Source organism: Panthera onca, chromosome A1 (assembly GCF_046562875.1).
Source record: "Panthera onca isolate mPanOnc1 chromosome A1, mPanOnc1 haplotype 2, whole genome shotgun sequence".
NCBI classification, from domain to species: Eukaryota; Metazoa; Chordata; class Mammalia; order Carnivora; family Felidae; genus Panthera; species Panthera onca.
In genome coordinates, this window is record NC_138339.1 from 232,801,125 (window position 1) to 232,816,299 (window position 15,175).

At 51.8% G+C, this 15,175-nt stretch overlaps 1 protein-coding gene across 2 annotated transcripts in view; it reads left to right on the forward strand.

Moving 5' to 3' along the window:
• The window catches only part of FLT1 (fms related receptor tyrosine kinase 1), a 176,479-nt gene that overhangs the window by 152,476 nt on the left and 8,828 nt on the right, over positions 1-15,175 (forward strand). For both annotated transcript variants that reach the window (XM_078443807.2, XM_060637463.3), the window contains exons 22-29: positions 888-1,044; positions 1,474-1,571; positions 2,263-2,385; positions 4,156-4,267; positions 6,554-6,653; positions 11,946-12,051; positions 12,317-12,459; positions 14,927-15,011. In XM_078443807.2, coding sequence (XP_078299933.2) covers positions 888-1,044; positions 1,474-1,571; positions 2,263-2,385; positions 4,156-4,267; positions 6,554-6,653; positions 11,946-12,051; positions 12,317-12,459; positions 14,927-15,011 — 924 coding nt within the window. The remainder of the gene's footprint in view (positions 1-887; positions 1,045-1,473; positions 1,572-2,262; positions 2,386-4,155; positions 4,268-6,553; positions 6,654-11,945; positions 12,052-12,316; positions 12,460-14,926; positions 15,012-15,175) is intronic.

Below are 15,175 nucleotides of genomic sequence, written 5' to 3' on the forward strand. Positions count from 1 at the left end.
AGACGCTAGAACTATTTTCTGGGTCCACGTGAACACCGCAACCCGGCACCTCCTTTCCGAGGAGTCCACCTACACGATAAGCTGATGGAGCTTTTCCAGTGAGGAAAATGGGACCCCCAGAACCTAGGTAATTTGCCCAATATCACATGGTTAATAGAGGAGCCAGATTACAAACCAGGGCGTGGATGTCCAGCCCAGGATGAAAGGCCTTTTCTGCCCTTATTAGGATCAAACTGTATCTTTGTTCTGAATGGAGGGGAGAAAAAGAAATGTTCACGTTCCGTCCTTCCCCAAACAAATGAGAGAAATTGAGAACCACAGCCTTCTCCCATTACCCACAGGGATGATGTCAAGGGAAGCCCTACGTCCGCTAGGGATTGACTTCTGTTATTCAGATCGTCTTTCACAAGATGGCGGGTGGTATGGAAAACATGATCAAGGGCATGGACTGGAGTTGGCCAGACCTGGGTTTAGCTTTGCCATTTACCACTTGCATGTGACTTTTATTCCTTGACTCCTCGGAACCCGTTTTCTTCACGTATAAGCAACAACTACTTCAGAAAATGGCTAGAAAGATTAAATAAGAAAACGTATGTAAGATTCTTAATATACCGGCTCGCACAGAGTAAGCACTCAGTGAGCACCATTAATGTTTCTTTATCCTACCTAAGATGCTGTCTAGAAGCCCATCGAAAAGCAGAACCAGACTCTAGAAACCCAGGAAGAATCAGGCACCTGAGTGCCACAGGGCCCTTGCTACCAATTTGCTATCTATCCGTTTTGTGCAATGACATTCAGCTCAGGCGACTGCCAGCCTAAAGGCTTAGTTTGCTCATTGCTGTTCTGGAACTCTCTTTTTCTCCGTGTCCTTCTTGGTCTGTTCAAAGGATGCAGCATTACACATGGAGCCCAAAAAAGAAAAAATGGAGCCAGACCCGGAGCAAGACAAGAAACAAAGACTAGATAGTGTCACCAGCAGTGAGAGCTTCGCAAGCTCTGGGTTTCAGGAAGATAAAAGTCTGAGTGATGTTGAGGAAGAGGAGGGTAGGTATTAATTCCTTCCTGTCCTACAGTCTGAGATATTTTTACAACATACTGTGCATCTCTGAAATTTTTTTCTTATTTATCACCCTAATAAACATCCGTGGGAGACTTGAAGGGTAATGTCCTGAGGAGATAAGATTTGAATTAAGATTATTTACAGAGTTACTAATTTTGACGGGGAACTGTACAATTGTCTCCCCTCAGGGCTTTTTGTCTTGACGGATCATCCCCCGCCCCCATCCTTGGGTAAAATGGGCCGGAGGCCTGGAAAAATCTCGGATATTCATGTTGAAACTCCAATGCTCTTGAAACTGAACTCTGATCTACTTGTTGGTTTGTTTTCTGTTTTGCTAACATTGTTCCAATAAACAGGGATCTGGTAGGATAACGAGAGCCATCACAAACAGTTATGCTTTTAATGCTTTCCAGATTCCGATGATTTCTACAAGCAGCCCATCACTATGGAAGATCTGATTTCTTACAGTTTTCAAGTGGCCAGAGGCATGGAGTTCTTGTCTTCCAGAAAGGTCAGCCTTGCCCTTTACTGTCTTCTTCTCTGCCAGGCCCGGAAGACGTTCATACGGACACACACTCATTTGTGCTATAAATCAATTGGCTCTTCCCAGTATTTGCTTAACTTATGGCAATTTGTTGTCATGTGTTGTCATCAACAGATGCCTCAGTTTGTCCTGATAGGACTGAGGAGTCTTGGATACCAAGGCATAGAACTTAACTCTGGGGGAAAAAAAACCTCACCAGGTTTCAGATTAGACGAATGTGGCGACCATTCTCCACCTTGCCCTCTGGCATCTTTTCAGAACTGGCCAGAATCTCAGAATACACAACTTCACAGGAGAGCTTCTGTTAATACAACCCAGTGGGGTCCTCCACGGAAACTGCAGCTGGGTCCCCATCCGACCTTGGCACCTCGGGATGAAAGGCTGGGCAGGGGGGGAGCGGGGGGCTGGGGGCGGTTTTGCTTACTGGTAGAAATCGGTGGCCAGCTTGGTTTACCAGGACGCTGGATCCAGGGCATTTGTTGACTTTGGGGCCATGGGTATGAAGAGATGCCTTCGTGTTTATGGTAACCCCTTGTGCGTTGAGAGTCGCTTCCTTCATGGAAAGGAAGGATGCGAAATGGATCCTCCAATTAAGAGGAAGGGAAATCAGCCGGTGAGGTTAAGGAAATGCATTGATTACACAACTCTCTTCTTCTAGTGCATTCATCGGGACCTGGCAGCAAGAAATATTCTTTTATCTGAGAACAACGTGGTGAAGATCTGCGATTTTGGCCTTGCCCGGGATATTTATAAGAACCCCGATTATGTGAGAAAAGGAGACGTAAGTCAGTTTGATGTTTCTTGGGCTCATTTATACCCTCTCATCTTTAAACCACAGACCAAAGCCCTGGGTAGATATTTACACGCTCCCTGAAAACCATCGTGTGCTTTCTGTGAAGACAAGCAGCCCGCGTGGCTGTGTCCCAGAGAGGCCTTGCGTGGGGCTCAGCAGTGCCCCTTTCCCCTGGTCCTGGCCTTTCCCGGTTGCTGGCTTGGTACCTGTCCTTTGGGGCAGAACTGCCAGAGACTGCTAACCCGGGGAGTGTTCCGTGGGGCCCTGGTAAGACCGTATCCTCACCTCCCCTTGACTCCTCTGGGAGTTCCCTGAACCACTGGAAAGAACACCCTGGACTCTTCCCTCAAATAAACCCGGGTGATTGATTCAGCAGGTGTGTATATCCCAGGAAGGGGTGGGGGAGGGTGTCGGTATTATCTTGCTGGGGAGGAAACAGTTTACCTCCCGAGTCTGCCCCCCCTGCCTCGCATCTCCCTGCAGGCTCACCCTGGCTTCTCTTTCCCTGCTTGTTTTTGAACACTGTGTTATTTTTCACTTTGGGCGGTGACCTCCCGTGTCCTCTCTTCTCCAGCCTGAGGGCTTTAAGCCTGTGTCTGGGCTCTGAGGATTGCTCTAGGCGTGGTTTTCCCACTTGACCAAGCACACAGATCACCTGGGAGGGCTTATGGAACGAGAATTTACTGAGCTCCCCACCCCCCCCCCCCCACTGGCCCCGGAGATTCTGATTCAAGGAGGCTTGGGTGGGGCCTGAGAATGTGCCTTTGTAACAAGTTTCTAGGTACCGCAGACACAGCTGATCCCAGGGCTATACTTTGAGAACCGCTGCTCCAACAGTCTCTTTTCCTGAAAGGAGAGCTTAGGAGCCCTGATTTGCAAAGCCTGTCGTTTTCTGTCATCTCTCTTTCAGCCTCTCTCACTTCCGTTTCACTGTCTCTGTCGTCCCTTATTTCCTGTCGAACCTCACCCGTCTCCAGTGGCGAGGCCTGAGGGGCCCGGGTGGCTCCGTCGGTTAAGCGGCCGACTTCAGCTCAGGTCGCGATCTCGTGGTCCGTGAGTTCCAGCCCCGCGTCGGGCTCCGTGCCGACAGCTCGGAGCCCGGAGCCTGCTTCGGATTCTGTGTCTCCCTCTGCCCCTCCCCCACCTGTGCTCTCTGTCTCTCTCTCAAAAATAAATAAAAACATTTAAAACAAAATGTTTCTAAGTGGCAAGGCCTAATGCAGTGGGACCCCTGCTCTCCGAAGAGCAGGAAGATTTGTCTTCCCACCTGAAAACCAGCCACATGGTCTCCTAGAGGCGGTCTATCACCTTCCTTCCTTCCAACGCCTTTGCTCACTTCCCCGATTCAGTGACTTTTAAGATCATCTGTCTACATAGGGATGCCTTTCAAAATCCTCCTTCTTAAAAAAAAAAAAAAAGCCCTGGAAATCATCAGTTTTCAGGATGTGTCCTCATTCAGGTCACTCTTTTCCAGGTCCCTGTAGAGCGCGCATGCTTTCTGTGGGGAGAAGGGCTTCTTCTTACAGAGTCATGGAGCGAGGGCACGTCAGACACGTGGGAGGGGCTCACCCAACACTTACTGCCCCATTGGTGTGGCGCTGCACGCTAGAAGGGCTTCCTCCATTCTAGGAAACCATAGCTGCTCTAGGAAATGATCTGTGGGCCGAGTGTTATCTGGGAGGTGACCCCGTGGGCACTTGGGTTGAACATGCTTTGTTTTCACGTCCTTCTGCTCAAGGCCCCCCTGCCCTTTTCTAGACTCGACTTCCTCTGAAATGGATGGCTCCCGAATCTATCTTCGACAAAATCTACAGCACCAAGAGTGACGTGTGGTCTTACGGAGTGCTGCTGTGGGAAATCTTCTCCTTAGGTAAATCTGGGGGGAGGGGGGAGGGGGGGAGAAAGGGACCTGCACCCTCTGCCGCGCGTCCTCCGGGTAAATGCACCCTTGAGAACAGCATCTCAGAGACGCGTGGGTCCGTGTAGGGCTTAGGACCAGCATCACGTCTGAAGTCAGGTTTAGCCAGTCTGACTGCTGTCTCTATCCTTGGCTCCTTCTCCTCATTTCTCAAAGTCTCGGGCTCCTAACGCCCTGCCCCTCCCCTCCCCGCATCAGCCACCTCTCAGAAGTTCTTCGGAAAGGCCCCACCAAGCACAGCTCAACCAGGGTTCGAGATGGGAGGCCTTTCTCGTGGCTCCAATATTAGCACGGCTAGCCCTCCACGCTGGTTTATGCAGGGCGAACGATAGGAGTGCCGATCATATTGGTTCTGCTTCCAGTAACATCCGCCATGGGTGGCTGGAAACCCTGTTCACGGCCCCAGGCACACAGATGTGCCCGGAGCCCACGTCTGCTTGCGGACACACACGGATGCCCTGAGGCCTCCCAAGCGTGGGGTCTAGCCAGCGGTCTGTCAGACTTTGCCAAAACTCTGCCTTTCGGAGCAGCTTAAAGTCACCCGGTAACATCCCTGGTTTCCTGTAATGTGTGAAAATCATTCCCCTGCTTTCGATGACAGACACCTGCTGCTTTCAGTCCTTGAAAGCAGCTTGGCGGCCACAGTGGCCCCGCAGTGACACAGTGCCAGAGGCGCACGCCTCCCAGCTGCTTCCTACGGCACAGAAAGTGCAGACAAGCGAATGTTGAGACAGACGAGGTTCGAGGTCTGGAGCAGAGCAGGTTGGGAGGCGTCGTTCACTCCTGGCCCCCGCCAAGCGTCCCCCTAGAAGGGAAGGTTGTGTGGGTATTCTGGACGGTAGAACGCAGAAGGCAACGTCTAGGCCCTTCTGGCAGCCCCCCTGTCCGCGGGCCGTTCCCCCTCCCACTCCCTCCCCCCGCCATTTAGCCTCGCCCTGGAGCCCAAGGCCCCCTTTCCCTCCCCCCCATTCAGCCTCACCTTGGAGCCCAAGGCCCCCTTTCCCTCCCCCCGCCATTCAGCCTCACCTTGGAGCCCAAGGCCCCCTTTCCCTCCCCCCCATTCGGCCTCGCCCTGCAGCCCAAGGCCCCCTTTCCCTCCCCTCCCCTGTTCAGCCTCCCCCTGGAGCCCAAGGCCCCCTTTCCCTCCCCCCCAATTCAGCCTCACCTTGGAGCCTAAGGCCCCCTTTCCCTCCCCCCCAATTCAGCCTCACCTTGGAGCCCAAGGCCCCCTTTCCCTCCCCCCCATTCAGCCTCACCTTGGAGCCTAAGGCCCCCTTTCCCTCCCCCCCCATTCAGCCTCACCCTGGAGCCCAAGGCCCCCTTTCCCTCCCCCCCATTCAGCCTCACCTTGGAGCCTAAGGCCCCCTTTCCCTCCCCCCCATTCAGCCTCACCCTGGAGCCCAAGGCCCCCTTTCCCTCCCCCCCCATTCAGCCTCACCTTGGAGCCTAAGGCCCCCTTTCCCTCCCCCCCCATTCAGCCTCACCTTGGAGCCCAAGGCCCCCTTTCCCTCCCCCCCATTCAGCCTCACCTTGGAGCCTAAGGCCCCCTTTCCCTCCCCCCCCATTCAGCCTCACCCTGGAGCCCAAGGCCCCCTTTCCCTCCCCCCTATTCAGCCTCACCTTGGAGCCTAAGGCCCCCTTTCCCTCCCCCCCCATTCAGCCTCCCCCTGGAGCCCAAGGCCCCCTTTCCCTCCCCCCCCATTCAGCCTCACCTTGGAGCCTAAGGCCCCCTTTCCCTCCCCCCCCATTCAGCCTCACCCTGGAGCCCAAGGCCCCCTTTCCCTCAGGTCCCACACAGCAGCTAGTGTTAGTGCTTGGGTCCTGTGAGGAGGTCAGGGAAAGTAGTGAAGGAAACCGTTCTCGCTGACGTGGGAATGATCCACGACTGGCCTATTCCGGGTCGCTTGTGTTTTTAGAAAGAATCTCATTAACCCAAGGTATGAGTCTCTAATGACGGGATTTCTTTAGAGTTCCTTATGGGGCGCGGGGAGCCCCCACCCCGCAGACTGGAGTAGCCACAGGACTGGCCTGTGGGTGTCGGACCCCCAGGCCCGTGGCCTCCCAAGGGTTTGCTGGGCTTCTCTGTGGGTGGTGTGGGTGTGGGCAGCCATTCCAGTCCCTGGGGATTTATGACCGAACCATCGCTTTAAGGGGAGGAAAACACCGGTTGCTCCCCTGTGGCCTTTCGCGCCCGGAAGCCACAACGCGCCCTGTGCTTTCTCACGCTGTGTCCTACAGGTGGGTCCCCGTACCCGGGCGTACAAATGGACGAGGACTTCTGCAGCCGTCTGAAGGAAGGCATAAGGATGAGGGCCCCCGAATACGCGACTCCTGAAATGTGAGCCCCCGGCCGCCTCCCTTCCCCGTCGGGCCCACACCCTTCCTGCCGGCACACCCCAGAAAGGAGATGCTGTGCTGACCTTTGGGCTCCCAGCCCCGCTCAGCCACGGGGATGAAGGCCTGAAGGTCGCTCCGGTCCTCCGTTCGCTAGAGACCCATGAGGGGGGTTTCACTTGCAATTCAGGGGAAGAGGGGTAGGAGAGGCAAAGGGGACTCTCCCGAACGAGGTAGTAATCCCACTCCGCGTCCTCCATACTCCATGGACGTGAAGGCTTCTCTGGACTCGTTTTAGGAGTGGGCAGCTGTGTGGAGCTTCTCGAGGGGGCTTCCCGCTTACCATCCTAGGACCCCAGGCCCCACGGGAAGGCTGTCTCCACTGTGCCAATGTTGGCCGGCCTCCCTGGGACGCTCTCTTTTCCTGAAGCCTTGTGGACGTTTCGCACGTGAAGGCCTGAGCGGGAATGTGATGACAGTTGCAGTTTCCTTGAGCTGCTGACAAGGGCCTGGGCCTCCCCAGGGCGGCACCACCTTTCCTGAACTGGCAGGCGGCCCTCTCGGTCCCACCCACACCATGGGGTCTTGTCAGAAGCCCCGGGATGGCCTTTGGGGAGAAGTCCGAGGGAACGAAGGAAGTGCGGGCTTGGCCGAAGTGCAAGGCTGCCGTCTCTTTCCTTCAGCCTCTGGAGACAAGGCTAGGTCAGACGCAGGACGAGGACGGGGGACTCGGGCCCACAAAGGCGGCGGCGGGGAGTAGCGTGAGTGCAGAAAGGAGCCGGGGGGACCTGTTCTGGTCAGCCCTGCACCGTGTCTGCTGAGTGACGGGCAGAGAGCTTGAGGCAGGGCTCCGTTCTGAGAGCTGGGACCGGAGCTAGGTCAGCCCCGAGGACCACATTCGGGCCGCGGGGGGAGTTGAAGGTGTTGAAGAGTTTTTAATGGCTTGCTTCCTTTTGCTTGGTGGAGAGGGGGCAACCGCCAGATCCGGTGTAAAATGAGAGGACTTTGCACTTGACGGTGTTCTAAGCGTCCCTCTCCCCACCGTCCCCCGCCCCGGCCCACAGTTTCATCTGAAATTCCCAGAAACCTTGAGGGGCAGACAGGCAGATGTTCTCCTCTGAATTTGATGAGTAATGAAGCTAATCCTCTCAGAAGTGATTTGTCCTCTGTCAACCAGGTAGCAGAGGAGACGTTTAGAAGCCAGTCTTTTGAACTGATTTCCCTGGCTCACGGGACTGTTAGATTAGAAAGATACCCCACATGCCTTAGAAAAGAGGTTTCTCTAATATGTCCACTCATGCTTCGAATATTTCCACTTTTCATATGATCTCATAATCACAAGACTGGTTCTCCATTACTAACCATAATCATAATTGCAGCCAGTATTAGGTAACGTCTGATATTTATTAACTAAGTAGTTATTTAGTGCTCAAGTGCCAGGCCCTGTTTTAAGTGTCTTTTAACATATATTAACTTACCTGATGCTCGTAACAACCCTCAACGTAGGCACAACTATTATCTCCAATTTACGGATAAGAAAACCAAGGCACGGAACATCTAAATGGTTAGCCACACTGCCAAGGAGGCAGTCTGAGCCCAGAGCCACAAACCTGCCGGGTCTGTTCTAATATCTGTCCAGATTCCGGTCCAAAGTGACCCTAGAGGGACAAAGTCCTATCAGCTTTGGACTGAAAACCCCCTTGGACTTGATCAAAGCTTCAGGTCTTGACATGAGTCCCTCCCGGGTGGCACTTAGAGCCCACGCGGCCTGTGGAGGAAAGGATGGCTCTCCGATGCCGGGGCGTTTTAGAAACTCTGAAAGGCAGCAGCTTTGTGAAATGTTTGCTGGGCAGGCTAGACTTCCAGCCTCCAGCCACTCTCCAGCATTTGAGAGCTGATGTAATTTCCTTCTTGTGGGAGGCCCGGGTTGGGGACAGAGTGCAGCCCTCGGAACAGGCTTCTGTGACCTGAACTTGGCCTCAAGTGGCGTGCACTTGGGAGCTTGGGTGATAGCTTGAGAAGGAAGCCCTTCCCCCAGCTGGTTTCAAGAAGGGCTCTTGGGTCGGGTGCAACTGGTGTCTCTTTATTAAACCTGTTTACTTAGTGATGGAAACCGTTCGACGCGGAGTGGCTGGTCCCTCGCCCAGGGCCTGTCGAATCAGATGTCTTTCAATAAGGAAATAAGCAAGGAATGTTTCCAATTTTTTTTATTTTTTTGAATTTTCCTTTGGTGTTTGCTGAGATGATTCGCGTTGGATTTTAGGCAAGAGGAGCGGAAACTAGAAATCAGAAACCAAGAATCAGAATAAAACAGCAAGTAGTTTGTAGGTGGTCCCTTTTGCTAGTTTCGGCGGAGAGGACCCGGGGAGACTCCTCGCGGCAGCTCGCTCAGCGGCGAAAGGATGCTTTGCAGTGGGGGGGTGCGTGTGGGGGGGCCCTGCATGACTGCACACCCTCTACTCTCAGGAACCACCCCTTCCCCCCTTCTATTTAAAAGCCTTTCTTGCTTTGCCTACCTTTGATAGACGATCTGTGTATGTATTTAACATCCTTCCAACAGCCTCCGAGATTGTTTATTGCTAGAAATTGCTTTGGATGATTAGGCTCCAGTGTGGGAAGGTGGGAGCAGGCCAGGGTTCGTCACAGCCAATGCAGGTAAACGTTTGTGCACCCGTCTCAGTAAATTAGTGGAATGTGTCGACTTAAAGGGAGATCGTACAAGACTGCAGACTGTCTCAGGCTACTTCAGACCTTTGGCCACGAGCAGGCTGACCCGGGTTGCCGGAAAGGAGCAAGTGCCTTTGAGTCCTCACTCTGAGGCTGCCTGCCGGTCAGGGATAGTTAGGGACGCTGGGCACTGCGGCCCTCTCCTAGGTCTCCCAGAGAGAAGGGACAGTGGCCCAGAGTTAGAGAGCCTGTGTTCCCGTCCTCACTCCCAGTCTCCTACGTGTCTGCAAAGTGAGCCTCAGGAGGTCGACATTGGCCTTCACAGCTCTTGGGACCAGTTGACCCCCCACCGCACCCCCTAGGACTTAGGTAGAATAGATACAGTGGATGACTTACATGGGTGGGGAAGAGCCAGAATCATCTTCTGAGTAGTCTTGACCCATCAGTTTGGACAAAGGCAGGAGAATTTGCCATTCAGACAAGACATCTTTGTGAGCCCCAGTCCCTTTATCAAAGACCTAGGAGATCTACTTGCTGGGTACAGAGAAAGTAAAACCTCAGCTCCACCATCCAAGTATTGGCACGGCTTGCTTTTGAAGCCCGGTATCCACGGAGGGGGTCTGATGACCACATGGGGTCACTACTCCCCTGGGCACCTAAAGAGCCACTCGCACCCGGACCGCAGTGTCTTGCCTCTCAGAATTGTTTTCGCTGACTGGGATTCTTGCCGTTAAGGCTTTGGCCAACATTGAAAGACAAGGGTACAAGACGGTCCCGTGGAGTCATTGTTCGCTGGATGGAAACCCTGCCATTGATTGAGGGGTGTCTGGGACCGCTTCCTTTCGGATTTCGGTTCTAGGAAGAGCCATGCTTCTTCCAAGTGACTGGTGTGTTTTTAACGTTTGGCTTGCGTGCATCACGTCGTCGATTATTCCTTCTTTTCACCAGCTGCCTGGAAGCTTGGAGCGCTGCCTGTCTCCAGCTACTCGGAGGCAGGACATAAATTCTGTGGTATCAGCATTGCCTGTGGTTTTGCCTTTTGTCTTTATTTTCCCGTCCTCCTGATCGTGTTCTTTTCTCTTTTCGTGACCTGCCTATACTCCTACCGTCTGTGTTGGCCACCTCACGTATACTTTGAAACCAAAGAAGGATATCCCAGCTGGGAGAGGCTGGTGCAGACTGAATGCACATGTCTAAGAGGCGGCAGCGTGGGGGGTTCTCGGGCTTTTCCCAGGAACCCCCAGGTCCCAGCACTACAAGTAGTATCTGCAAGATGATTAAGGATTCATGGAAGGAAGCCTTGCTGTCTCGGGTGACTCCCTTATCAGTACTGGAGCGCTTATATGCCAGGCTCTGAGCTAGGTGACGGGGGTCGAGATGTGGTCCCTGCCCACATAGCGCCAACAGCCGGGTTCTGATCCAGGTCCAAACTCTGAGCACATTCAGCTTTTGATCCAACTTGGTCAGAGCCCTCTCTGGCCCAGATGATCTTTCGAGAGAAGAGATGACTGACAGCAAACTTCCCTTGAGGAGAGCAGAGCACCCAAGGAGAGTAAATGTATAAGCCAGTCTGTGCAGGGTGCTCTTTTGTGTGTTTTCCAGGGACGGGGGGCAGGCAGGGACCTGTATCCTCTCGACGCGGCCCAGAGAAGGGCCCAGTTACTTTTACATCTCAAAGGTCAGAGGAGAAGAATCATAGAGGAACCCTGTTGACGTTTAAACCCCAGGACACGATTTGGTTTCTGGAATATTAAGACAGACGTTTCCCGACCTGTACCCAGTGCCCTGAGAAGCGTGGGAGGCCAGTTTGTAATGGCTGCTTTGAAATGCTGGGGTTGGCAGGGGGGAGAGGGGATCCTCCACATGGAAGCAACCTGCTTGCAGCCCAAGGGACTCTTCACACTCGACACAGACTGTCACCCTTTGGAGGTGGCATGAGTCTTGTATGCGGTGCCTTCTCGACCAGTCTCCGCTGCTGAGCTCAGTAACGGAACTGGGGGGGCCCTAGACCTACTGCATCCTTATTAAGCAGCCCAAGCCAGGGGCGCCTGGGTGGCTCAGTTGGTTAATAAGCCTCTGACTTTAGTCTAGGTCATGATCTCACCGTTCCTGAGTTCAAACCCTACATCAGGCTCTGTGCTGATGGCTCAGGGCCTGGAGCCTGCTTCAGAGACACAGAATCTGTGTCTACATTAACTTTTACCTTGAAGGACATTGCCATGCCTTTGAACATGAGGGGAGGAGCCCCATGCCGCACACCCAACTGCAAGTGGACACTGTGCTTTCCTTCCAGTACCTCTGCTCTATTCAAGAAGAGCTTATGTCTTCCCCTCTGCAGAGACCACAAGCCCTCCAAAAAACTTGGGTGGTGACGGGATCTGGAGGGCGGGGTTTGTTAGTCTGCCTTTCTAGACACGTTTCCCACCACCGGTAGGACCCCGGCCCAAACAGCCTGGGCGGGGGGGAGGGGTGCTGCAGGCCCAAGTCCAAAAGTGAGGGCAAGGATCATAAGCCGCAGGAAGCAGAACCGTTATCTGTAGGACGACACCCGTCACGTCGCTGATGTGTGGGGCAGTCTACACCATCACCACTGCTCTCCAGCTATTTCTACCGTGCTTTCCCTCAACAGCTATCAGATCATGTTGGACTGCTGGCACAAAGACCCAAAAGAAAGGCCAAGATTTGCAGAACTTGTGGAAAAACTAGGCGATTTGCTCCAGGCAAATGTACAACAGGTAAAGCTAACCTAATCTAGAATATCAGAAGATATTCTGATACGCCTTTGAATGTAAGTCAAGGGGGGAGGTATTTTATTTGTTGTCTTAAGAGCTGCTAATAGCAGACATCAGAAGCTAAAAAAAAAAATGTGTGTGCACGCAGAATTATCTTCCCCAAACGCAAGAAAGATTGTGGACATGACATAGTGGAAGCTGATATGTTTCACAGAAATAGGCTGAAATAGAAATCTGTACAATTAAAGCTCTGTCTTTGGTATTTTAGGATGGTAAAGACTATATCCCACTAAATGCCATACTGACAGGAAATAGCGGGTTTTCATACTCGTCTCGTGCCTTCTCTGATGACTTCTTCAAGGAAGATATTTCAGCTCCACAGTTTAATTCAGGAAGTTCTGATAATGTCAGGTAAGATTTCTTTCCTTCCTCAGCTTTACATTATAAAATTTTCAAATAGAAAAAAAAGCTCACCTCCCAAATTCAAACACAGTTAACATTTTGCCCTATTTTGTCTCTACGCATATACTCTGCATGTATGTGGTTCTTTTTGCCCAGCTGTTTTGAAAGAGAGCTTCGGGCGTTATAACGTTCTACCCTAAATCTTGTAAGATCTTTCTCCTGTGTTACCACATCAAAATTATCACACACAGAAAAAAATTGGTAGTTTTGTTTTTCAATGTTTATTTATTTTTGAGAGAGAGAGAGAGAGACAGAGTATGAGCAGGGGAGGGGCAGAGAAAGAGGGAGACACAGAATCAGAACCAGGCTCCAGGCTCTGAGCTGTCAGCACAGAGCCCAAAGTAGGGCTCAAACCCACGAACCATGAGATCATGACCTGAGCCGAAGTCAGACACTTAACCAATTGAGCTATCCAGGCGTCCCTTGATAGTTTCTTAATATTATTAAATATTCAGGTTTCCGTAAGTTCCCCAAATGTCTTTTATACCTTAAGAAAAAACAAAAAATAAATCAGGATCCAATCAAGAACAGTACATTGCATTTTCTTTACTCTTATTAAAAAAAATTTTTTTTAATGTTTATTTATTTTTGAGAGAGAGAGAGACAGAGTGTGAGCAGGCGAGGGGCAGAGAGAAAGGGAGACACAGACTCTGAAGCAGGCTCCAGGCTCTGAGCGGTCGGCACAGAGCCCGACGCGGGGCTCGAACCCACGAACTGTGGGATCATGACCTGAGCTGAAGTCGGACACTTAACCGACTGAGCCGCCCAGGTGCCCCTCTTGACTCTTATTTAGAATAATCTTACATCTTTTTTTTTCCCCCAAAGACTTTTTTTTTTTTTTTTTTCATGAGACCTCAGATAAAATAATTTGTTTTTCTTACTGGATACACTACCATACCATTCATTACTGTAGAGGAAAATTGGAGAAGGGACAAGGGAAAACGTATGGATTCGGTGTGTCCACTGGGTGCTGGGCGGGGATCAGCTCTTCAGTACTAACGATTATACGTGTGTCAACACGTCATTACCAATGACCATCCCACATCAATGCCAACAGTCACATATGAATCAAACATCGCTACTAATGGTTACGTGTGTATCATACACATTCAGCACTGATGCTGTGCGTGGTCTGGGACTGTGCTGGGCTCTTTGTACAAAGCATCAATTCCTTTAATGCTCAAAACAATACTATACGGTAGATATTACTATTACCGTTACACAAATGGGGCCCTTAAGGCTCCATGGAAGATAGCGTGCCAAAACCGTGTGCCTAGAAAGTGGCAGAATAGAGTCTGTGACCCAGGTATTTTAACACTGCGTCCTTGTTTCCATGCAGTTAGGACTATGTTTAGGGTGTTTAAGACTATCCTATGGGCCTTCTAGCGTCTTCATCTGCAACAGGCACAACCCCAGAGCTTTGACCTCAGTTCAGCCAAACCGGGCAGGTGACCAGGGGAGGCATAGCTAAGGGTTGGGCCAGTCTGAAGAGACTGACAGCCATCTGTGACAGGCCGAGAAGTCAAGTGACCAGCCCCGATTTGTGGTAATGGGTTACATGTCGGTGGCACTGCTCCCTCTCCGTGACCAGCCCAACAGGCTGCAACAAATGAATCACCCATTTCTTTTTAAAGACAAGAAAACTAGGTCAGACCGAACACATCCGCAGTAGCTGATTGTGTCAGAGATGAAGGAGGGAAGCTGTCAAAGTTGCTTGAGCCCTTTCAGGGGGTTGCTCAGCCTTCGACCAATGAAGCGCTCATCTAGAAATCGGGCCTTGCAGATGGTGACAGGGTTTCAGACTGAGAAACTCCGTCAGTAGGTGAACTTGCCCGAGGAAGAGCCAGATGGTGGAGATCTCTGCCAGCCTTCCTAGTGGGTCATCAACAAAAGGTCAGGAGGTAGTTATAGGGAAAACACACAGTTACAACCCATTTTTCCCAGTCTGTAATCCCAGAACAGAATATACAAGACTAGCCATTAAATCAGCTGTGTGGCCTGGGGGGGTCATTTCATTGGTCTCCTCACATCCTTGGAGAAGTAGGCAGCTACACGTTATCAAGTCACCCCCGTTCGCTGGGCATCATTTCTCTGCTCTGTAAGATACGGCGTTTAGACCACGAGATGACTCGGGTTTCTTCTGGGCCTGACATTTCCCCAGTTCCACAAGGGACTACAGGCCTAACCACTGCTGAGTCTCTCCAGGGTCCCTATGGGATTTTGCCCAAAACTGTGCAGTGTGGATTGACAGCCGTAGGGGGGAAGTGGCCACCACTGTCAGGATTCCCAGGAGAACACAGCAGGAAAGTTCCAGTACTCTGGTTCATCTCAGCTGGGAGACAGTGCCCATAGTCCCCCGACTAATAAAAACTAGATGCATTTTCCTATCTTGATTATCCTTCTGCTTCTTCCTCAGATATGTAAATGCTTTCAATTTCTTGAGCTTGGAGAGAATCAAAACCTTTGAAGAACTTTCGCCAAACGCCACCTCGATATTTGATGTAAGTGATGGGATTAGCCTACTTAGTGCACTATGGCAGGACCCTTTGCCAGACTCTTACCCAAACACAAGCTCCAGTAACCTGCTGGCTCCCAGTTCATAGGGGTCAGTAATGAGTGGCTCAGACAACAATTTCCGGGGACAAGACTTAGCCAAACGGAGCTG